Source organism: Fukomys damarensis, unplaced genomic scaffold (assembly GCF_012274545.1).
Source record: "Fukomys damarensis isolate Sample0158 unplaced genomic scaffold, DMR_v1.0_HiC HiC_scaffold_19, whole genome shotgun sequence".
Classification (NCBI taxonomy): domain Eukaryota; kingdom Metazoa; phylum Chordata; class Mammalia; order Rodentia; family Bathyergidae; genus Fukomys; species Fukomys damarensis.
Window position 1 is genome coordinate 13,880,570 of NW_022900931.1, and position 26,258 is coordinate 13,906,827.

At 37.2% G+C, this 26,258-nt stretch overlaps 1 protein-coding gene across 1 annotated transcript in view; it reads right to left on the minus strand.

The window, feature by feature from the left end:
- Slc15a5 (solute carrier family 15 member 5) overlaps nt 1–26,258 on the minus strand; it is a 106,478-nt gene that overhangs the window by 70,908 nt on the left and 9,312 nt on the right. Inside the window, exons 2-3 of the mRNA XM_010616029.2 lie at nt 11,636–11,998; nt 6,602–6,824 (exon numbers count right to left, since the gene is read on the minus strand). Coding sequence (XP_010614331.2) covers nt 6,602–6,824; nt 11,636–11,998 — 586 coding nt within the window. The remainder of the gene's footprint in view (nt 1–6,601; nt 6,825–11,635; nt 11,999–26,258) is intronic.

Sequence of the window (26,258 nt, forward strand, 5' to 3'; positions counted from 1 at the left end):
GCAAAATCCAATAATATGTTGTATACAAGAAACATACCTATTGCAAAAAGAAGCCCATAGACTGAAAGTGAAAGGCTGGAAAACAATTCTCTATGTGACAGGAGCCCAGAAAAAAGGCAGGGATAGCAATCTTATTTGCAGACAAAGTAAATTACAAACCAAAACTGATTCTAGTATTATAGATGTAGGACAGTACTGTATCATACCTCTGTGAATGTAAAATATCTTGTACCTGCTTTATGATATGTAGTAGTGACCGTGCTTTGTCAGAGCTATTTTTAATGATGTTACTCTAGAATGTTCTCTCTCCAGATGATTATTAAGATGCTAATAAAAAAATGGTGCCATGTACCACAAAAGCAACAGAATTTTGTTGTTTTCTGGGTATTATTCTTCTCTTTGTTTTTTTGTTTTTGTTTTTTTAATGGAGTGTGCTGAATGTCTATAATTTTGTTCAGCTGACTGCAGAACCTGGAAAAGCTGTTCCTGCTATTGATGCATAACATACTGCTATTACTGGTCTTTTTATATAAATATAAATATATATATATAATTTGAATTTTTGGAAACTTTAACTGTGCTGTTGACTTTGGAAAAAGGTATCCCAATTTATTGTGTTGAGTTGGCATTGTACAGAAATTAACAGCTATATTGGAGTAGAAATTTTAATTTTTTTTCCATTTCTACAGGGGTAATGCACTGTATTAAATATGTAAGGTCATACCTACGTGTGTTTGATTACAGAAACTAATAAAGTATTCTCTAAAAAATGAAAAAAGGAATAATGTAAGACTACAAGAGCAAGAAGCAACTTCAATATGTTCAAGGACCATTTTCATCTTCAGAATTAAGGATTATTTTAATTTTACATCATTGCCTTTTCTCTTTTACTTTCCTTTTTAATTTTATTTTAGGATTCCCTATTTTTAAAGTTCATATAGAAATTTCTTTAACTGAAATACCCAATAGTTTCTCTGGTGTGAAACACTATAATAGCACACAAGATCCTAATGAGGTAATTAATAATGTGAAATAGGAAGTAAAGGGCTAAAGGTGTAGGGAAAGTGGGAAGGGTGGGGGAAAGGTAATGAGAGAGAGGAAAAAAATATGATAAAATGAAAAAATGGAAATAAAGTGTTTGTAAATGGCAAAGGGAGGAGGGTGTGAAGGGAGGGCAGGGACAAGGGGAAAAAATGAGAATCAAGACCTATCATGTAAAGGATAGGATCCCAATAATGAATGTAATTGTATTGTATACCTAGATTGTGCCAATAAACTCAATAAAAATTTAAAAAAATAGGTTCTGACTTACATAGCAATCAGGATTAAAAGAGATCAAATGGGGTGTAAGAAAAAATGGGCAGATACAAGAGTAATCAAACATGAAAGAACTTTTCCTCTCCTTCTTTTTTTCATCAGTATTCACAGTTATGTATGTTTAGTGAGAAATTCTGAGTGCATTTCCTTTGAGCTTAGTTAAAGAAGGAAGTGCCTGTTGCTCTGAGGGTAAAAGAGTAATATTTATGAAGCTTGGCTGGTGCCAGCGCAAGTCGAATTTTAGAAGATTGACGTTTTTCAAAGCCATTTATAGGCTACTCGTTAATATTCAAAGGATATTTTGAGTATTAAAAAGATTGTTCTACAAACCAGTTTTGTCTTCTTAGCTGAAATGAACCTTAAAAATTGTGATTTTTCACTATCAAGGAATATGAATGGGTATATACTTTGTCTCTCTTCTTAAGGGTTATGCAGGATTTCTCAATCAGATTCCTAAATGTGGCGAAAATTGATATGAACCTCCAAAAATTTCCAAAGCAGCCTGACGCACGCTGCTCAATCTATATTTAGTTCCACTTCTTTAAAAAGAGTTTCCAATCCCTTTTCCTTATGGCTATGATGTTGTTTTCAAAATTTGCTTGATCATCTCAATCACTTGGAGTACTTGTTCTGGTCTGAATGTTTTGTCTTCCAAAATTTTATGTCTTGAGCTCTTACCCTCCATCATGCTGGTGCTAAGAGGCAGGGACTTTGGTCATGGAGACAGATCTTTCAGAATAGGAATAGTTCCTTTGTGAAAGAGGTCCAAGAAAGTTCCTTTGCCCCTTCTGTCATGTGAAGACACAGTGAGAAATTGGTGATCTGCAACCGGAAGACAGCTGTCACTAGAACCTGGCTACAGGAACACTGTGAAGATTTCAGCCTGGCCCCTAAATCTCTGAAAACTACATTTCTATTGTTGATAAGCCATCCAGTCTATTGTAACTTATTATAGCTGAAAGAACAGATTTATTAAATATATACATTCAATACTTATTACAAATGTACCTTCTTCAACTGTCCTAGGAAATTCTCATCCAGGAGGCTTGGTGTGGGATTTAGGAACATTTTAACAAGGTGTTCAGGAGATTATTAAAGTCAATCAATATCACATTAAAGCATTGGTTTTCAACCTTGAACATTTATCTTAAAGCCTAAAAAGAATTCCCATTCTCTGAATCCCACCTCAATCTAATTTAATCAAGACTTCTGGTGGTAGGCTCCATTGTTATGGCTGTGTCTAGATGTCCCCTGAAAGCCTTATGTAGCCATAAGTGGGGCTTTTCAGAGGTGGGTGAATCTAGAGTGTGCCACGCTGGGATGGACTCTTGGCGCAATGTGAGGATTAAGGGTCTGAGTACTCCCTGCCCTAAGGGTGGGTAGCCTGATAAAATATAAGGAACAGAGATAGGCTTGTCACTTGTCTCCTACTTGCTTTTGCTGACTTCTGGCTGTCATGAACCGTTTCTCCTCTTCTGTGCCCTTCTGGCATCCACCCTGCCTTGGAGCCAGCCAATTATGGACTGAAACCTCTACAGAATGTGAGCCAAAATAAACATTTTCTCTTTTAACTCTGAGTATCAGGTATTTTTGTCCCAACAATGAGACAGGTAACTAGCATACCCACCCAGGCAGAAGTGTATATTTTTAAAGAATTCTCACGTAGCTTCTATATGTTTCTAGGATTGAGAATCATTGTTCTTGAACATGCGTCTGGTGAACATTAAAATAGCTTCTGGAAAAATGCTGTAGGGTAAACATTTTTATCCAATGTTTCCCTAAAATAAGAGACATTGCATTTATTTATTTATTTTTCCCTGGTACTGGGGATGGAACTCGGGACCTTGCAGTTGTGAGGCAGATGCGATGTCACAGCATTAAATCCCCAGCCCAAGATATAGCACTTAATAAATATTAAATCAGAACATTTCAGTATGGGTTAGATATGTAGAATCAATTTGAGTACCAAATAAATATTCAAAATTTCTGGGATGGAATTAGTTCTGATTTAGACTTTTTCAAAAGCTTTACCAACATTTTATTTGGGCCTTTTATCATGCATAATTCACTCTGGTAACCCTGTAGCAATAGACTGCGCTATGCAGATAGGATGCAAATTATCAGGTGAAATAAGTAGAGATATGAAACAAGATTTAAGGTTAATTGTGGCAGAATTTTAAATGATGGCCATAAACAGACATAATTATGTACTTATATATCTATCTTTTTGCTTCCAGAAAATTATCTGTACAGGTATATTTACCTAGGTTATCTTCAATGTGGTTACTCATAATTATACATCTAAGATTTTGGAAAGTGTTGAAAGAGCCACGTTCTGATCTCTATAATAGCACAAGGATGTTGAAGATTATTATACTTGAGTTCAGAAAGTTTAGTTTTATTCTTTCCATGAAGAACATAGTAGAAGAAGATCCAATACCAGATGGTAATGTTGGCTAGGAATGGTTTTCTCACCTACAGTTGGCAGCCTCATTCGGAAGTAGTGCTTTGAAAGCCTGAGACTTCCAGTCTGTACTGCTCAACACGATCATCAGGAAACTTTGGGAGGTATGGATGCAATGACACATCTCATTAAGGGTCTCACAGCTATGAACATCTGACATCTGTGCTGAAAATAGGACTGAACAGAGCCTGCAGTGGTTATAGATTCACACGGTATGTTGTCTTATAAAGGCACAACTGAAAAATCATGTTTTTCGGGGTTGTCATTTCTGGGACATTTTTGATGTGGAGAAATAGATTGTGAGTTAATGGACTGCCCATTTTAAAGATGGCTTACCATTAAATGTCTCAACATTAAGGTAATGATTTTAGCAGATGACCTGTTCATCATTTAACAATAGTAATAGCTATCATAATTTGAACACCTATGATGCATTATGGTGCTTTCTGTATGGGGAACAAACAGCCATCTGCAGTGTTCCCATTTTGTGCTTGAGGAGCCTGGGGCTCTGAGAGGTGACAGAACTTGCTGGAGGCCATGAAACTCCTATGTGACCCTGGCCGTTCCTCTCTGGCTGCCCAGTGGGGTCTCTGTCCATCCTGCCCCCATTTCCAGCACTGCGTTCTGGCACAGACTCAGCATACATTTTTATAAGCTGCCATAAGTCCATATTCATAATAATTGTCCTTTTGTTAACTGTTTAAAATAGAGGAGAGAAATACATAAAATGACTACTGGTAGCTTCAATCTTCTACAGTAGCTCACTGTCCTAACAGCATTTTACTTTGTTAAAGAATAATACTTTGATTTTTCATATACATTTCTGGGTTGTTTAACTTTAGGTTTTTAAAACACTGCATTATTGCTTTTATCAGAGATTTTTAAACAATAAAATTGAAACTAATAAAACAAAAAAATCTAACTGTGCCCATCCTAAATTTGGCCTGACTCTCAAAGCTGCTCATTCATTTTCACCCCAATCTCCATCCTCCTTCCCAAAGCCCTGCAGCACAAACCCACGAGAGTCTCCTCTGTTTCCCAAAGGAAATATTTCATTCATATAATGTCTCCCTTGTAATCAACACTGAGAAATGTCACTTTGATTAAACACAACTCTGAATGACTAAGACCACAGTACAATAAATTCTCCAGAGCTATCTTTCAGAACAACTGATTGCTCTCCGGTCTTAATCCTCCAGAGTCTTATTTGATCAAAATGATGTTGCTAATTAAGGATTAAAACCTCTGAATAGAATAAAAAAGAAGGATTTTTCTTTCTCCTTTGGGCTGGTTAAGGAGGCAGAATTTGCTACAAGGAAGTAAAGGTCCCTTTCGCTCTTGGTAAACTGCATTCTTCTCGACATTAGGACTTAATCCAAAATAGGCCTGAGTGATTTATAATTTTAATATAATGAGGAGAGGAGAGAAAACTTGGATAGCTATGTATACCTAAGATAACAATTATCCAAAATCTTCGTTAATTTAATACTATTAAAATGAATCTTCTTTAAATATTTTGTTTGATGCCATCTGCTAATGCTAATGAAAAAACAGAATATTTTAGAAAAAAATTGTTGGTAACCCATTTCACAAAATAGAGGGAATAAAAGGCTTAATGAGTCTGTTTCAGTCATCTTTTCATATCTGAGACAAAATACCTGAAATAATCAGTATAAGAGGATGAAAGTTTTACTTTACTTCATGCTTGCAGAGCTTTCAGTTCATTGCCAATTGGTTCACCATTTGGGGGCCCATGGCAAAACATCACATCATGGTGGGGAGCAAGTGGCACAGCAAAGCTGCTTACCTTATTGTGGCAGAGAAGCAAAGTCTACCTAGAGGAAAGGGCTGGGCTGGGGTCCCAATATCCCTTCAGGGCCACACCCCCAATGACCTAAACTCCTCCCACTAGTCCACACCTCCTCACAACAGGACCCCCGGCTGGAGACCAAGCCTTGGACACATAGACTTTTGGAGGATATTTCAGATCCAAACTGTAGCAGTATCACATCTATTTGACACTAATTGGTGAATAACAAAAAACAAAGAGAAATTCGTAATAAATTCTGAATTTCTCTTCCTTAAGCATTAAAATTCATTCTTTTTCCTGAATTTCTATTAGTAATAGAAAATATGTAAACTGATAAACTTTAAGAAATCATTGGAAGAGATAAAGAGTCAGAAAGATAATTTGGTATTCATAAAAAGTGATTTTAGGTGTTTGAGGTAAAGTGGGTGAGAAAGAAAGGCATTGGGTTGATGTTCAACAAACTGTAAAATATTCTTCCAAGTTTGTCATCCCCTCTTTGCTTTGTCCTGTGACTTTACAAACCCTGCTGAGCTACTTTATTAAGATGTAGACATAACTAATAGTAACAGCTATCATTTTTTAGATCATCTCCTCTGTGCCAAGTTCTCTGCTAACCATATATATATATATACACCCCCTTTAGAATGAGTAATAGATGAGGAATAAATGACTTGGTTAAGGGCAATCAGCTCATATTAAGTAATGTTGAGACTTTCACTCAGGACTGTTTGGCTCCAAAGGCATCTTCCAGTCAACATAACAAAGCATTTTATATCTTTTAACTTCTTGTATAAATTTATCAGTGAGTCTCAGGACGGTGCCAAAAAGCTGCATCAGTCCATATCTGACCCCTCAGTTCCCATGACCATTGACACATCATTGCGTACCCATCCCAACCAACAATAAAGACCACAACTGCTATCGAAATGAACCAAGAAGCAACAATGAGAAAATCCAAAAGGGAGAGAAATGTCACAGATCTGTTTTCTCTCTTAATCAGTGCTACCTACCAGTTAAAAAAAGACATTTGTTTCTTTGATCCACACTCCTGAAGGCCATAAGCACCCAGTGGACAAACAATGGCTCTGATTCCTCCCGTGCCTAGGGAGATGGTCAGCAGCGCCACGTAAAACAGCCTGTTCTGCTCCTTTATGGGTATGTTGTTTACCACATGGTAAGTGCCTAGGTAGAAATCTTCTATGGGAAAAGCAACCACGAACAACAAAGTACTGCCTGTAGGTACAAAAAAAAAGGAGAATATATATACATAAACCCATGGAATCACCAACTCACATCATAAAGGCTTTTCCTTTGGTAGGAGCATTATTATGTTATCATCTTATTAAAGTATCTAGGTTAATAGTTGCAATTATGGGAATAGCCTGACTTTGCTAAATGTGAAAATGTCTTTCATAACTTGTATTATCGAATCTAGAGTTCTTGTGTTCCCCTTCTCTTGCCCCAAGCTTGAACTATCTTTTTTTTCTCAGAATGTGTAAGCAAATTGTGTCTCTTTTGACAAAATTAAAACAATGAAGACATGCACCCTATAAAAATCGAAGATATCCCTATTACCTGCCAATCCATCCTGGAAGAGAAAATCACTGTTAGCATTGCTATTTGTTCTTAGTAGAGTGATAAAAATTATGACAATCTCAAATATTTCAGAAGCCTGTTAAAGTTTTCAAGAACTGTATTATGATAGGGGAAAGCACAACTTTTTTTTTCCATGTCTACTCTTCTTTCCCCCTTCACTTCCTTCCTTAGTCTCATTTCTCACACAACCGGATGGAGCCATCCATGTACACACAGAGGTGAGAAGGCAGGGGAGACAGGGGTATGGCCTGGGTCACACAGTAACGTGTGGAAGAAAGGACACAAAGTGACAAGGGACGGTTGTCTGTCCTTCTCACATCTGCCTTATAGAGACCACAGCGGGCGACTTCCCTTGTCTCATAAAAATTAACAGTGCATCTGCAGGTACTTGCTAAGCCTTTATGATTTGCAAAACATCTTCACATACCATATTGCTTCATCTTGGAAAAACTTTGATTTTAATATTCTAATTTTAAATATATATACATTCAGTAAGGCTAAGTGATTTGCCCAATGTGTCAGGTCAAATATTCTCCCACTCTTTTTGGCCATTTTACTCTTCTGTAGTCCAATCATCAAACATTTTTGAAATAGCATTTTGCTCAAATTTAGGAAGGAAATAATTCTTACTTCAGAAAATTTAAAAGATATAGAAGAGCACACAAAGTAACAAAAAAAATCCATAATCTCATGAGCCAGAGATAAACTTTGCCATTAATTATACTGTTACAAATAGATTTTATTTAGGGCTGGGGATTTAGCTCAGCGGTTCGGTGGCCTGCCTCTCAAGCGCAAGGACCTGAGTTTGATCCCCGGTACCAAAACAAACCAAAAAAACCCAAAAACAAATGGATTTTATTTAAATAACAGATTGATTTACACTATTAGTTTTTCAACATAACCAACTAGTATGAACAGTTTTTAGTACTGCCATTATATTCTTTTTCCATGTAATTTCTAATGGTGATGTGAGATTCTATCATTTGTTTAAAAATCCCCCTTCAATTACTGTGAATGGATATTGCAAAAATATCTGACACATACATTTAGTGCATGTCTTTATTTCCTTCACCTAAGCTCTTAGAGATAAAGGCATTCATAGTTTTATGTCTTTTTAATACCACTGATAAACACTCCTTAGAAATGTAGCAATTTAATCTCCTACTATTAGTGTATGAGATGGCTTTCATAATATGTTATCATTGATTTTTTTTTGCCAACTTGATTAGTAAAAAATGGCTTCTCCATGTCAGTTTTGTCCTTTGTTTTATTAACTTGGCATTAATATCTTTTGGTATGAATTTTTCATACAGTTGTTTTGTGTAGTTAGTTTTCTGAAATAGACTATACGTTCCTTCTAGATTAAAATGAGGTCTAACATTTCCTCTGCTCTGCAGTAGCTTTTACAGTGTGAAGAATATATCTGTCTGCTGCATAGTTATCCAGTAGCTGATTTACCTCAAGAGCTGACCAGCCAGGTGCGCAGTTAACCAAACCATTCCCTCTTTACACTCAGTCTGATGTGTGATGCGAGGCCTGGCTAGGCAAAGGATTTTGCAGAGTGGTCAGAGAAACTGCTTCATGAAGCAGCCATTTAAGGACACAACACTTTGAGTTTATGTGTAAGTTATCGTTGTGTAAGTTAGGAAGGTGCTTTATCTCCACCTTTTGAGAAAATGTGGCAACGTATTGATTTTGTTAGTTCAAAACTTCACATCTGTCGTAAAATTGGTGTAATAATAAGAAACAAATCTACAACATACATGAGAAACTGTCTCTTCTTTGGTTTGTTCTGTGTCCCACATAGTTAGCATGCCCGTATCTGGCATAAGGCGTAAGGCTTCATGCTGTGTCATATCCCCCAGGATGTGGTGGGACCCCCTGGGCCTTCTCCAGGAGCAAGAAATCCATCACAGAAGTTTGCCAGGGTGGAAAATTACATTAAAATAAATGCATCCATACAGGTATGCTCATGGTGTAGTTATACACACAGAAGCTAGCAGAGAACACTGTGTGGTCTTGAAAGGACAGCAGGACTTTTCTGGTCTTGGATATGGGTTGAAAAGATAAGAGAAGGTAACCATTTTAGGCAGAGAGAACATGTGCAGGATGGAAAAGCAGGGAAGTTCAATGTGGTGGAGCCGTATAGTGAGAGGACTCTGGAGAAGTAAACATGGCATAGATTTAAAGGTTCTTGCATAATAAATTAATAAACTTGAATTTTATGTTTTAGGTAATAGGGCCAATATATTGATTTATTTTCACAGAAAGTCAGTATTGTTGGTAGAGTAATATGTGGACTGCAGGTGATCTCACAGCCCAGAAAGTAGCCCATGGTCCAAAAGAATAAAGTCTCATTTTTAAGCTAAGTTTATACGAATTCTGAGAGAAGACTCATTTCCAATAGAGCCTCTGGAATTCAGCGTCAAGTTAGGATTTGGTGGCAGTTGTGAAAGGGTTATAAAGAAATCATTTGTATTATTGAAATGAATGGGTATAAAGTTGACTTTGGTTTCTGCTTTGCCAAGTTCCAAAGTTAAGATTTCTGCCCTGGTCTGTTGATTTACCCTGGAATGTAGACTGATAGGAATTATGATAGAATATAAAAAGTTAGCCAACACTACTGATGTGGCCTGTTACCAAGTCAAGGAGAATAAATGATCGGTGCGTTGCTTAAATGTCTCCTTATCAGAAAGCATTCTGGGATAGAAAACAGCAATCCTGTCACTGTCCACTCCATTCTAGCCCCTTCTCCAGCTCTGTTTTTCATCATAACGCTTATTACCACCTGACATAACATCCATTTGTTCATTTATTTTCTCTCTCCTGTCACCTGAAAGTCAAATTCAGCAGGAACAGACTATTGTTCCGTGGGTTGCATTCCCAGACTCTGGAACAATGCCTGGCACAGAGCAGTCAATAAATAAAGAGCAAAATAAAGGTTAGATAATAAGAAGTAAGGGGATCTTTCTCAAGTGGGAAGATGATCAAGAGGTAGAGGGAGGTGGCAGAAGGGGAGGGAAATGGGGGGGGAAGAAATTAAAATGTGTTATGTGCATGTACCATTCCACACAAGGAGTGTAAATACTATGCACTGTAAACATACACCAATAAAAAAGAAATACCTGTTGAATGTTGAATGAATATCTGCCTTTGCAGCGATTCAGTATTTTTTTCTTGAGACAGAGTCCCCTGTGTAATTTAGGCTGGCTGTGACCTCGCTATACATCCCAGACTGTCCTTGGACACTGGGCAGTCTTGCTTCAGACTCTTGAGTGGTGGGATTTCAAGCAGGCACACCCGTGCCCAGCTCAGCAATTTAGTTTTTATTTCACGAATTTAAGCAGTGACGTTTCAGAAGTGTGACTCACAGGCTTACTGATTTCCTAAACCAATTTCCCACCACTGCCTGCAGTCTTGTGATATGTAGATCACCCGATATCTACCCATCTCTTCTGCATTTGTTTCCCTCCAGTGTGCTCACTTCTCACTTTCAGAGAACCACACACTACCTTCCCAAGATCCTCTGCTCAGACCTTGGAGGTAACTGTGGCTCCCGCACTGCATTTATGCATTTATTTAGTGGCCAAACTTGTTTTTTCATGTTCTCTACTGAATATGTACTTCTCTACTGCTTAGACTACCATCTTGAGTCTTTTCTGGTCTCTAGCGTCTCACAGTGGTTTTTCATTCCGTTTGCAGAAGAAAACCATTTCACAGATGGTATTTCATATATCTTCAGTGTCTTCTTATCTATGAAAAACAACTTGAATGTTTCAGCTTAAAATTCTACGCTACTAATTCAACTTCCTCTCTCTATCAAACTATCTTGATTTCCCCCCAACATTTCTCACAGTCTTTTTGGTCCCAAACGTTTCAAATATATTTATTTTTCTCTGTAAAGAAGCAGTGTAGTGTCAGAATTCACTAATTTTTAAAAACATGCACTCATAGCTCCAAAATATAGAAGCCATATCTTCAATATGGCACGTTATTACTATATGATGAATTAAAAGACCACATTTTGATGCAAATATTCCATAATTATTTGACATGAACTTTAAAAACCCTTCTAGAACATTTTATCTTAATTGTGAAATAAATGAAATTTATGTTTCTCATAGAATTTGTCAAAAGTTTGGTTTGGGGGAAAACAAAAGCATTCTAAGGAGTACGCAATATAGGTGTAAAGAAATAATCACTGTAAAATATAATTTGTGCAGCGCTATAGGTATCAAAGCATCCTCTGACATACACATGCACACATGTTAGCATCCTAAATAATATATGGAATGAAATAAATCTAAATAATATTCTTACTTTATTTATTACATTTTATGCTAAGAACAAGATAGAACATACATATCCAGGGAATGACATAAACTAAAAATTCTAACAGAAATCTACTCGACTAAGTTACAAAATAACCCAGGCAGGGGGGAACTCACCCAGGAAATGCAGAAGTAAGCAAACACACACCATCTTGTTTCTTCCTAGGTAGACATCAGCAAGCCACCCCACAAACACAGGGGTGAGCATTGAAGTTCCAATAAAGCACAGGTTCAGAATGGCTGCTTGGTAGTTACGATAGCTGAGCTTCACTGTGCAGAAGGGAAGCATGTTGCACACAACTTCAAAGAAAGCGAATCTCTCACAGAGCTCCACCAGCAGCAAGCAGATCCCAAGCTGAATTCTTTTCATAGAATATGATGACAAAACACAACCACGATATTTTATTGTTTTCTCCTTCTCAATACTGAGGCTCATGGCTGTGCTCTCATCAGTTATTGTAAAGTCCATAACAGAAATGACTTGGAATACAACTTGTATTAGTAGTTAGGGCGTAGTGATGTTTTACCCCTACCTTCTAATGAGTGAATAAGTAAGACTGTTGGTTTGAATTTCACATCTCCAAGCTAAAATTCCTGAAGGTTTTTTTTTTTTTTTTTTTTTTTTTTTTGCACATCAGTGTTGTTCATTTTGATAATTCAAAAGCATGGGAGAAACATGCATATTTGAAAATTAATGTAGCCAAATCTGATTTGTTTGTTGAATTACTTAGGGACTAAATTAGGCTCTTCCTCCAAAATTATGTTGAATTACATGAACCCAGTTGCATATGTGTAGAAACTCATCTGCCTCACACTGATAAAGGTTTAAATACTGAGGTAGAAGAAGTAGGTTTTTTTTTTTTTTTCAGGAAAATTTGAGCACTAGATCAAGAAATAATTTGAGTCTAATAATTTCTGATATTTAATTAAACAAGCTAGAACAGTACCAAGAAATAAAGCGTGAAAGAAAATCTGTTTGGGGGGGGCAGGATACCTTATCATTATTACATTTCTTGTTATTTTTGGTTGGAATTCTGATAAGAAAGTTAATTAGGTAAGGAAAGTGCTACTACATTTAGGTAACAAGCAGAGTTTACAAGAAAGTAATTCAAGCACACTAATGAAAGGAGAAAATATTAAACAAAATCTTACTTCCTTTAAGTTGACCCCATGCTTGTGGACCAGCCTCTCAGAGGAAATCAGAATCAAAATGGTTCATTTGACTTGCTTATTATGAATCAGCAAGCAGAGATACAGCAAGCAGCCTACACATGTTTTGTGGAATATTGGGTCTAGAATCACCCTGACCCTCCAACTGGCTGACTGGATGCTAGCATTCTATTTTGGAAAGCAGGAGGGTAGCAATTAAGCTGAAAAAAGCAGCAGTGAAGGAGTGATATTTAGAGGTTTAGTTGCTAGGACATAGGAAGAGAAAGGAATCAAACTATTGGGTAAAGTCATAATAATTCATTACCTGAGTATAGAAATATTATTTTTCATGTTGGTGCCAAAACCCAAAGACTCTGATTCTTAACTTTTGTCCTGAAAAACGAAGCAAAATATTTTGTCTTGACCCCTTCTAATGTTCTTATTGTACCAGTAGCTATTTGTACCTGCTCAGTGTCACGGATTCCCTCTTTGTTAATGATATTCTTCCCTCATGTGGAGTGTTCATGCAACATACTATCCAAACTTGGACACTCTTACGAGTGAAAAATCATGGTAATCATAGTTACTCCTGAAAATGGGTTTACACTAGGTCTGTCCGGGGCACACTTCAGCATCAGGCCAACCTCCCCTTGGGGAATGACTTCCAGCCAGCTGTTGCACGAGATCATGGTGGCGTTAAAGCATCATTTTTCATCTTGCCAAGGATGTTGACAATGGCCTTTTACTTTCTCCTCTTCAACTTTGATCATGTGTGGAATGACTCAAGAATGGACCTGCTGGAAACCTAGTCAGGAAGATGGTAGCACCCAGAAGAGACTGCCCAGGAAGTTTGGCGCCTACCTGGTTCTCGCCCTTTAGGAGTCACAATTAGTTTGCTCTTCTGTAAAAGACGTAAGTCACTGCAATCATTTCTTGCTTTGATCAATTCAGCCACTATTAGTATGTGTGGCTTTCAAAGCTCTGTGATACCTGAGTCTCTGTGTGGCCCAGATGCAAGGGGCCTCTCACCAGCTGAGCAGGCAGTCCAGACAAAGTGCGCCTGCACTGTCTTTTCCCAAGCAGGGCAAGAAGGGCTCTCCCATGGTCCGAGGAGGAAGAGAAGGAGGTTTGAATTCTTTGGATGCTCTGTGTATTCTTGCTTTAAGAAAAAGGATATGGATGATGGGAGTCTCTGGCTTGAAGCAGTTTAGCCAGTGAGAACTACAGCATTTGGCTGTTTTTTGTCTTTTTGATACCAGGAATCAAACTCAGGACCTTGCACTTGCCAGGAAGGTGTGGCACCACTGAGCTACAACCCTGGCCCAGTATTTGCCTGTTTTGAAGGAGCTACAGGGTAAACCTCAAGAGAATCATATACTTACAAATAAAGTTTGAGTTATTCATGTGGGGGAAAACAGATGTGACAATGGTATTATGAAAGAACAAAATAATTAGCAAAAAGGCCATTCACTGAATTGGGAGTGGGGTAACTGAATTATAATCCTGCCCTTCTGTTGCTTACTGCAGGTTCCTTTTTGTCTATAAGTCCGTCATATCAACTGTAAAACACAAACAGGAAAGAAAGCTCGTAACAGAAGGTCACTCTTGAGGCTTAGTTTAGAAAATAACTGATAAAATGTCAAGGATTTATGTGGAAATTCCTTTGTTATTAATTGTTCCTAGACCACATTTTCCAGCTACTTTAACCAACGGGTCCTAGAGAAATGTCATGGAACCATCTCCAAATTCTAGCACAAATGACAGAGGTTAGGAGGGCTGAATTACGTGGAATAGACTTGGAGCAATAGGTAAACACCTTCTCTGTCTCTTCCCTACTGATTCTCAATGCCATACGCAGAGCTCAAAGAAACAAACGCCAACCCCATTTGAGGACAATACTTGTCAGGGAATAGTAAATGTCATGATCTTTATCAACAAACTTGAGTTGTGAGTGAGAACTTTATGCATACTTTAATTTTATGCAACTTTCCCCCAACCCCAGCCTAGTTCTGTGTTCCCCGTCCCCCTCTCTCTGCAATGAAGTGATATTTCTCTCTCTTACATCCACAATGCATGCAATATATGCACATTGGACACAATTTGAAAAATACCTAAAAATAGAAGAAAAAAAATAATGAAAGATTCTGAATTTCTTTTGATGCCCCAGAACATTAAAGTGGACATCTGAAAGTAGTCTCATGGCTATCTTTATTAACAGACTTTAAATGTTTAAATTCTATAATAGTGTATAATTATTGTGTAATCGATTTTCTTTTCTGTAGATACAAGCATTTCAACATGCTATCATGAAGTTTTTGCAAGCATAATTTTTATGGTTGCATTGATAGGTACAGTCATATGTTGTATAAAAACATTTCAGGAACCAAAGGAGGGTGTGTACAACAGTGGTCCCCTAGGATTACATCACCTAGAGGCACCATTGCCTTCTTAGTCTTTATTAGTACACTGAATGGTGTTCAAACAATGATGAACATCCCACCCCTGAGGATGTTTTTTCCCAGAATGAATCTCTGTTGCTAAGAGACACATGACTATGCCGATTTTACTTGAATATCCTTCTGTCATTTTTCAGTTAAAATCTTGTATCAATTATAAGCCAATCTTTTGACCATGAACTCACAATTAAAAGAAAAAAATACCTTTATAATAACTCTGGAATAAGTATGTGTGCTCCAAATTTTCCCCAGTCCAGGTTATATCTTTAGGCTAGTTTTTGCTGTTTTTGTTTTCAAAAGCAACACTACTAAGATGGTGAGAAGGTGTGGTGGTGCACGCCTGTAATCCCAGCACTGAGGCAGGAGGATGGTGAGTTTGAGGCCAGCCTGGGTTACAAAGGGAGAACCTGTCTCAAAAGTCAAAGCAAACATGGAAGAAGGCTTTTAGGCTTTTTAATTACAATGCATTCTTCAGGAATATTTCACTAGAATTCTTCATTGGGTAAATTCATGAAGGAAACATGTGGGGTAATAATATTGACCATACTTGTATGTATTAAGAAACCCTTCTTATTTCATAGAGAAAATTAGTAAGAAGCTCATTTGATGAACTAATGGTCATCTGTGTTGTTGATTGGTGACCATCCAGAACATGCATGCATTGATTAATAAGGATTGTTTGGGGAACACGTCAGAAATAAAACCTCTGTTTTAAGGAGGCTAAAAGCATTTCTATAAGATGTTACCAGGTTGATTATAAATTTTGAAAAAGCCATAATTACTTTAAAAGTTTTTTAGTGTGCTTCTGCAACATTTTAAAATTCTTATATGTATTTTCCAAAAAGCTTTTCAGGGCTCTTCTAAGCATTTAATAAACATTTTTAAGAGAAAAGTTTTGTGAAGGGAAGAACTTTTTTCTAGCTCAGTAATGCTCTGTAAATAGTATACACAAAGGTCAGTTGAAGACATTTATTCTTTTAAACCTATTGATTCTGTTTAATTCCATTGCTGTGAGGTTTGGTAGGTGACTTGAAAACTGTCAGGACACAGGACTGGTGACACTATAATTTAATTATTAAAAGTTGTAGTGAAATATTTTGTAGTGAAATACTGTTGTGAAATATTTTGATGCACTCTTCAAAGTGTAAAGCAGAAATGAAGATACATTTTGGGCATTTTTTAATTAAAAATTTTCCCAAATTTTATTGACTAAACTTTCGCATAAAAGAAGGTCAATGGGTCCCAACCAAATTAGATATAAAGAATGTGTATGTATATAAATATATATATATAGATAGCTATATATGTAGATGTATATATAATGTTACATATATGACAATGTCTTACCTTCGTAAATAGCAAAGACAAGATTAACCAAAATTCAAGATACAGTACTGGTTACCTCTGGGGACAGGGAAAGGGGACTCAAAGACTTCAAATGGATTAGTAAATGTTTTTCCTTGCATGACTTGGAAGAGAGATAGTTATTTTATTAGTATTCTTTATATTGCATATCACTGGAGGTTATGTGTTATGTGAGCTACAGTAGTGGCCTGAAAGACCCTGGCTTTTGTGGATGTCACAGTCCGGGGGAGAAATCATGTTACCAGAAATAGTTTGTGTTACTATAAATAACAGAAGAAGAATTGATGAGCCTGCTAATTAATTTTCAACTCTTATGACATCTACACATGCGAAAAATATTTTGTATTTATGCAATATCTTTAGTTTGAACCCTCTAACATCTCCCATTTGCATCTTTGCTCCAGTATTGCTTTCTTGTATGTCAAACTTCAGGCATTTACACATTATTTTTACTGATTTACCAAACCTAGTATACCGTCTTGTCCCTTCAACTGTCCTGAACTTTTAACATCTCTTATATTATTTTCTCAATATTCTTAATTTAAAATACATTACCTTTTATAGGCAAGTATATCTACCTAGCAAGGAAATTTTAAGGTACTACCATAAATGGAATCATTATCCATAAATGGAGGGTAAAGCAAGTAAATAATACAAATTTAAAATAATAGCTAACATTAATTAAGTGCTGTTTGGGAGAGGGTATCAGGCTGTAAGTGTGAACTCACTTATCTTTGAAACCACATTATGAGGAAGACACTGTCTTACTGAGTCCCGTTTACCAATGTGAAAACTAAGGCAAGGATAAATAAGCAAATAACCTGTTTAAGATCATTAATAAGTAGCAGAGCAGAGGCTTAAATTTAAGTGGACTGACGCCAGTGCCTACACGGAACAGATGCTTTTTGCTTTATATAATAAAAATGATTGAAAGATAATGCATAAACAACCACTTTCACTGCAGGATTCCACATAACCGAATACCCATACCACATGTCACTTAAAATCATTTCAATTTCCAAGATACTGGGAAACATGCTTTTATTTAATCCTCCAAAAACCTCCAGAGTTTTTATTTTAATCTGAATTTGTTTAATTTGTTCCTCCGCTTAAAGTCTGTGAACAATTCCTTTAGATTACAAAGTCTAGTTAAAATTTTTTTGTGTGCTGGCACATAGCCCTCCTCTGATGAAATTCCCGCATGCTTTTTTAACATACTGTTTTTTCAGTTTGGGACACTGTTTTTCATTTACCTTGAAAATTTCTCTTCATTTTCTAAGCCTCAGCACAAGAGTCATCCTCAGGAAGTATTCTCAAAGTACATCTTCTCTGTGCTCTTAAGACACTGTGTGTCTTTTAAAAAGATACATAGTACCTTAATTAATTAGCATATCTATTTTCCTTGCTCAGTAGGAGTTATTCCCAACTGGGGGCAATTACACGTGTATCTCTATTTCTCCTCTCTCTAGCACAGCACGGAGTGTGTACTGGTTGTCTCCACATGTGAATGATGATTTACAGTGACTGTGCCAGGTGACATACCCAGACATTTGAAAATGGAAAGTATTAATGAATGTTAGGACCCCACTTTAAAATAATTATTTGGTTAGAATATGAAAATTGAGAAATCAGATTATGGCAACATATGCATACCAATGTTTATAGCAACATAATCCATAATTGCTAAATTCTGAAAGCAGCCTGAATGCATGTATGACAACAGACAAATGAAGGAAGAAAATGTGTCCATATATAATGGAATACTACTTGGCTATAAAGAAGAATACACTCAAGGTGTGTAGGAAAAGGAATATACCTAGAAAATGTAATATTAAGTGAAATAAATCAGGCACATCAGCTTAAATACTGTGTGGTATCTCTCATTTGAGTAAGGCAAAGAACAGCAGCAAAATAAAGGATGGATAGGAGGAAATAGAAAGATGGATCTTTTGCAAATGGGAAAGGGTAAAGGAGGGATGGGCAATGGACAGCAAAAATATTTGAGATGTATTGTGTGTATGTGCCGACACACGGTGGACGTAAACGCTGTCATAGACACGAACTACTACTACTATCACTGCTGCTACTGCTACTGCTACTGACGGTGGCAGAGGAGATTAGAGGTGGAGAGAGGGCGGTGGGTGGAGAGGGGAAGCAGATTAAAAGAGAATCACGATGTGTTACACACCTATGCCTACTCCCTAAGAGGAGGAATGTAAACCTCGTGCACTACAAGCATGCACTAAAAAAATACAATGTTTTAAAAAAGACATGTTTTTTATAAAAATAATGTCTCCCTGAAAGGAAGGCACATTGCCATGGGAAGAGAGGTTTGGTGACAGTGGGGAGAGTTAGGACCGGTGGCATCTGATTTTAAGCTTGTCATTCCAGACCAACTGTCCTTTAATTTCAAACTTATACAACTTTTGATTTGGAAGAGAGCTTTTGACCATGCCTTTTAGTTTTAACTGGAGATAGGAACGGTAAAGTGACTCGTCTAAGCTAGCTCAACTAATTAATAGCTTGTCCTGCAGTAAAATTCATTCCCCTTCGCTGTCAGTACAATTTTAATTACACAGCATTTGCAACTGGGTAAAACATCTCTTAGGGCTTTTTTGGTTTTTTTCATTTGATTCAATTCTGTACTGGCGATTGAACGTGCTAAGGTGGCCTTGCACATGCTAAGAAAGTGATCCACCACTGAGCTCCATCCCAGACCTAAATGTGATTATTTTAAGTAGTAAAAATTGAGCCAGACCAACAGAGATTATGCATGGTCAAATCTGTAGTTTTGTAGAAATGTTTTGAGACCCTGTCCTTTTACTCACTAAACAACTGTGTACTTCTTTCTTAGGACATCCGTTTATTTTGCAGTGACTAAGGCTGGGATTAGATCATATTTAAGACTCTTATTTCTCTAGTTTTCCTGGCTAAAAAACTCAGGACATTTACAAGATGCATATCTTTTCCACAGTAGTAATAGAATGCCCCTTCTGTAAATTTCACTTTTCATATTTGTAAACTATTCACAGGGCTTAAGTAAGATTTAACTATTTGAAAAGATGCAATTACTGTGGGTCTGGCTAGATTTCTATCTTTGTAGTACTATCCTTGAGCTTGAGAGTTGCGGATGGTGGAAAGAAGAGGAAAAGCTATTGCATATTCCTCTCACTCCAGACCCCAGAGTTAAAAATTATCCTAGGCTTGTCAAAATCTATACATGAGAGAAAACAGAAAATTTAAAAATATGTAGCTATAAATAGCTCTTTGATTCTGATTTGATTGTTTCTTCAAACTCCACAAATTTCATCCTAGGGACTTTGTTCAAAGTCATGTAATTACCTAAGCTAAGCAGTTTCTCAGACCTCCAAGGCTTCTGCATTATTGGACCTGTACAATGGCTTTATAATTCAGTGCTGAATGAACAGCAATTATTTTTCATGATGCATTTACATTTTTCTATCACATTGTTGGCAGATATTCTTTATAATGATGTTGTTTTCAGTAACGAGGAAATGAGAGCAAGGCATCTCAGAGATTGAGATATCTACTTCTAACTCTTTTCCTAGCTCTTGACATAGATTTTAGAAAAACATTTGTATTATAAAGCAGCGTATACAAAAGCAGACAGTGTTACTTCTAAGTCGAGGGGAAGGTGGAGGAGGGGGAGTGGTGAACTATTTTATAAGTAAGGTCATGTTTGTCTGGTGCACATGATGGACTCTGGCATTGTTTACCGGTGCATTTATGTGTATAATAGACTGCAAAATTCTAAGAGGGCAAAGACCAAGGCCTATACTACTTTAAATCTTTTCATAGTACTCTGCCCCAAATAGGTCCTCACGTGACTGAAGGACTTTTGCAGTAGTTTGCATAAGATCAGAGATAGAGGGCTGGCAAGATTATCCGGTAAACTCAAGCATGAATCACTCAATCTAGATCAGTTAGAGCCAATCAAAATTTAACATTTACTGAGCACCTGCTGTATGTCAGCACTCTGCATGTGGTTAGCTTTCAGAAGTAACTAAGGCCCGATGTTTTACTTTCAGTTTCACTTCAATAACTGTTATACACTGTAGAAATACCATATGCATACAAATAGTTATGATAAAATTACTTCATTTATTCAAGAAATATTTAATACCTATCATGTGCTAGAATACCATGCCAAGTAGGGAAGACCTAAAGAAAAAGACACAGATCTGGCCCTAAAAGAGTTCATAGTCTTGAGGATAGAGACAGAAATAAATACACATTAATACAGTTAGAAAATAGTGGCAATTGTCATAGACGTCCACACAGGGCACTGCAGGGTGTGGGATGGGGCACACCTTCATAAGACAGTACCATACTTTCCAATGGAAATAATGTTTGGGCTCAGTCTGCATGAGGATGAAATGTTGTCGAGACCAACAAGAAAGGGGAGTGTACCTGGGAACAGAGAGAGCCAAAGGCATTGATACTTGAAACCAAATAAAGTTCGAGAAGTGCAGGTACTTTCTGCTACTACTGGAGCATAATAGGAAGAGGGGGTGTGGTGAGAGACGAGGTAGAAGGGGTGACATTGAGGACAGTCTTGTAAGCCATAAAGAGGAGTTTAAATTGTACCCTGGACTCAGCAGAATGTCCAACTGAGTACTGATGGGGTCAGAGCTGCAGTCGAGAAAACAAAAAAGAATATTTGCCCCAGCAGCCATGGGAAGAATGGACAGAAGGGTTATAGACCCTGGATATTGCAGGACTAATCTTGGTGATTAGCGATGAAAGGCTGTTAATGGACGTTATAGTGGAGACAGAAAACAGGGTACAGATTAGTGAGTCATGAAGGAGGAAAAATTGAGAAAAAAAATCTGACTGATATAAATACCTGTGCTAGGGGAGGAGACGTAAATCTTGGCTCCTAGATTTGTGGTGGGTGAAATTTCATAGTGCTGTTCCTCCAGGTGGATTTATGGAGAGGATTGGTGGTAGGAGACAGACAGGGAGGGGGAGAGGGAGAGGGAGAGAGAGATTTTTAATCTGTTGCTTTTGAGAAACCATGGGACATAAGGAAAGAGATATCTGAAATAGTCACAGCTGAAACTGAGGAGAAAAAAAATTCGATCAGATATATAAAGAGTTATCTGTTTAGTGAAGGCAGAGGGAGTCAAGAAAGTAGTTGAAGCTACTCAATTAGGGGAAGGATGTTAACAGAGCAAAACAAAGCATCTTGGAAATTGTCCACATTTAGAAGAGAAAGAGCTGTTTATGTGGAAATGGAGGAGAAAAATGAGATGAAGGAGTAGGGTTCTCGGGTATATTTAGGAAGAACTGATAACAAATGACAAGCTGATAAGAGACAAATGTATCCATTGATATTTTTGATGGGAGACTATTTCATTGATACATTAAGTGCTTTCCTGAAGGTGTTTCCAAAGTGCTCAGCAAGACAAAGGGATTAATTCCTCTGAGATGAAGAGACAGTTGGGTGATATTTGAGTTGGGCATGAAAACAACTGTCCATATGTGTCAATTGATTGGAATTGTGTGCATCAGGATGTATAAATGGTGACTTCATTTTCCTACTTTCCCACATCCCTACTCCATGCAGTTGAGTGAATGATATTTATCTGGGATAGAGAATTTATGGGGATAAAAGGAGGTTGGGGTTGGGTATCAATTATGAATATGGACACACTGGTCAAAGGTAATGGGAAACATGCAGATAATAATGGAAATGCAGGCTTGAGGCATAAGAACATGATGTTTTGGGGAATCATTGATGTGCAGATAATCATTGCCACCAATGGCATAGATAAGGTCTTTCAGGAAAGGTGGATATTTTAGTTACTTTCTCGTTGTTGGGACAAAATATCCAATACCGACAAATTAAATGAGCGAAGGTTTCTTTTAGCTCACAGTTTGTAGAGGTTTCAGGCCAGAGTTGGCTGATCTCAAGCAGGGGAGCACTGCAGAGCGACAGTTTGTGGTGCAGCAGGCAGGAGGCAGAAAGCAGAGAGCCTTCCTTTTTACTTTTACGTCACCCAGGCTACAAACCTATTGGTTGGTGCCACCCACACCCTGGGTGGGCCTTCCCATGATGCACACCCAAAACTATGTTAAATCAATCAGTGGACTGATCTAGTTATCACCCTCATGACCCAGTTCTACACACCCATGACTCAGCCACCTCCCCAGAGCCCCACCTAGGAGGGCATGAGGCTTTGGGGGGACATCTGGCTATAAGCCATAATAGTGGTAAGAGAAGAACACCAAGAACCTTCTTGATGCACCTGCTGAGAGACTCAAAGATTCTGAATTAGGCAAGATGTACAGCATCTGTTTTTTGGGTCACTCATCCAAATTCTAATGACACGGTGGCCCAGGATTTCCATATAAGTCCTAAATAGAATGCAAAATTAAGCTATTTTGTACTGCTCTGTATTCTAATATCTCTTTTAAGAAAGACCTTTCACAACTTTTTTAAAGAGAAAGAAAAGTTTAGGTTTTTGAATTCTTTATTTTCTGTATTTTGATTATTCTTATATAAAAACCACAGTGATGATCAGAACTGATTTATATCACTTCATTGTTTAGTTTCTAGATACACCCCTTTTTCTTTCTCCCTTGGAGACTTATAATCACATCCAGGTAGTTCTTTAAAATCTACTTTGGGTCTTACTTTAGCCACCTCTTCTTAGAGAAATCACCACCTGCTTCCTGAATCTCTCTGTGCTGACAGTCTCCATTTAACACCCAGAGAACACAGAGCATTTAGTTGCTGCTTTCCCTTACATTTGCAATTCATTTTCTATGTCAATTCATGTGGTTGATATTATAAAAATCATTTTAGACCTAGTTTAACTTTTCTTTTTTAACGTTTGGCTTATTCATAATTTTATGAGCTATAAATTTTATTGCATTGTGAATTGCCTTTCCCATCTGCAGATAACTCTGAGGAAGTCCTTGGAGGAATTGCTTAGGATGTGATAAAAAATGAAAAGAAAGGGATGTCTGTTGTGATTTGGTATCTGGTAAGCCGAAATGTATCCTTGAGTGGAAAATAACCACGAAAAAATATCAGAACTTTGTAAATCTGCTTTATTTGAGGTGTTCACTCTGGTTGAATAGGAAAACTGTCTACAACATGCAAAATGAATATAAAATTTAATACAATTGAATGGTTTACTCAAACAATAGATCTAACTAATTCTTGTAGTGTCCTTTGCAGCTAGGGATTTTTTAAAGTGAATTATCTGAATAAGCTGCCAATAAGTATTTAAATAATGAGAAAATGCAAGTATGAATCTATTTTTTTTACCTCTGAAATGCTGACTTAGTCTTGGTACAGATTAAGGCTGGGGTTATTAACGTCTTAATAAAGACCAAATATTTATTGGGTATTTTAGTCTTCTTTAGGCCTACATTTTATCATTAAGGCAAAACAGAAGCTAAGTGCCAGAAATACGTAGATGGAGAATTATATTGATTGGTTTCATGTTGAGTTTATTTATATTGACAAAGTCTAAATGACCCAGAGGGTAATGAAGCAAAAGTACAACATATTTTGAGTTCAAGACCTTCTGGTTTGTTGGTTCCCTACAAACGCAACCTTATCTGATCTCTTTCCTTTTAGTATTTATAATATATGCTTAGAGAATGTAGAAAGGTGAAAAATATCAGAGCACTGTGAAGTAGAAGACCCTGGACTTGAATACTATAATACTATTTTGTTCTTTTTTTTTTTGTTTTTTTTTTTCTGGTTGTTGTTCTTTTTGGATGCTATTTTGACTCACATCTTTTTAAATTCTGTATCTTGTAGATGGAGTATACCTATAATAGATATTATATTGACACACACACCAAGCAACCCCCCACCTTAGAACGTTTCATCAGCTCCCTTCTATCCAGGGCACTTTTCTCTGAGATCTGTATGTCTCACTTCCTTACTTTTGTCAAGACTTTACTCTGATATCATCTTCTCAGTTAGGTCCACAATGAGCTTCCTCTTTATAATAGTTTACCCATTTCCCCCACTTCGCACATGAGGATAACATACTTGCCTTAGTTTACCTGGGGATTTTCTGGTTTTTAGCACTAAGAGTTCATCTCAGGAACTCGATGGAACTCAATCCAATATCCTTTTAGTCTACCTAAAAAAAAAGTTTTAATCTGCTAGCTATCTGTCTATCTATACATCTATCATCTACCATCTCTTTCTTTACATCCATCCATCTATCCATCCATCCATTCATCCAACCTTGTCCACCCCGCTGCAGCACATTTAAAAGAGTTTTTTTCTGTACAGCAGTAATTTTTTATACCACTCCCATAGAAGCTTTCCCAGGGCCCCCAAATAGTGCACAATAAATATTTGTTAAATGAATGAAAAAATATATATATGTTAGGACAGATTTATAAAAATGAGAATAGAAAGGCCATGGTGACATTGTTCCATCTATACAAATAGGTACAAATAGCTACCAAAATTATGTTTCAATTCTTATCAGTTTCTAAGCTCATACTCACAGGTGAACTATGAATGACTCAAGAGATTCCAAATGACAGGGAACATAATGCCTTATATGCTAGTAGCTTGAACTGAAAATTGAGATTTATAAAATAAAAATGCTGATTCACATCAGAATTGTACTGCGGGTTGTTCAGATTAGACAGAAACTTTCAGTTGTGCCTCAGTATGTTGGAGACACTGACAGAAAATTAAAGAGAAGGAAATGGTCAGCCTACAAGAGCATTATAGAACTAGCTTGGGGTGACTTGAAAGTGGGCCTGGCTCAGTGACGGTTAGCAGATTTAGGTTGGAATTTAATCATTCAAAGTGGATGTAGGCACTTTGTGTATAGCATATGATATGTGCTCTCTGGTGAAAAAGAATCCTAAAAAACAGGAAACTGCAGAGTAGACTGCATATGTTCCTGACGACATCTGTCATGGGCTGTCGCTTATTTGGTGAATGTTGCCCTCTCCCACTGACTAAGTTCCATTCGTATTTTAAGACTAATTTCCAGTGCCTTATCCACTGGAAAGATGTCTCTTGTGTGGGTGAAATCTGCTTTCTCTGTGTTCCTGATATTCCATTACAAAACCTCCTGTTTTGCATACACGACCTGCACCTTCGTATCAACAGCAACTGGCAAAATACTTGGTGATAAAACATTTGTTGACTGGTGGGATACATGAAAAAAATGACTGTTTATAAGACAGCACTGTGGTCAGTATTACATGGATGGGCACAGTCAAGTCATTTATCCATCAGTAAGGTCTTTTTTACTTTTTTTTGAAGGCATCACTTTTGTTTTTCTTCTGGAGAATCCTCTTTTACTTCAACACCTGACCAACGAATTCTACCTCAGCTGCAATGAAATTTTCCTTATACTGTCAAGTCTGTGCTCCTGAAGGAAGCCTCCATGCTAAAACTTTTTTATGTTGTTCCCTCTGGGCTATTGTAATAGTCTCTTGGCTGGTGTCCCAGCACACATAATTAGCAGACTTCAGTTGGGATAGAATGTTACTGTTGCAACCCAATCCAATGCTGGATCAAATAAGTACACACCTCTGGTTTTTGTGTCATCAAAATTAGAGATGGAAAATTATTATTAGTTTCATATAGAGCCTCTTCCTCAGGGGAGTTAAGGCAAAATTGTTCCCCTCTGGTGTTTTGTCCACTGAGTTTAAGTGAATTAAGCAACAGGTCCTCTACTATTTCCCTTGAGAGATTCTTTCCCTGTCAAATAGAAGTGAATTTTTTTAAAGAAAGAAGAAAAATGAAA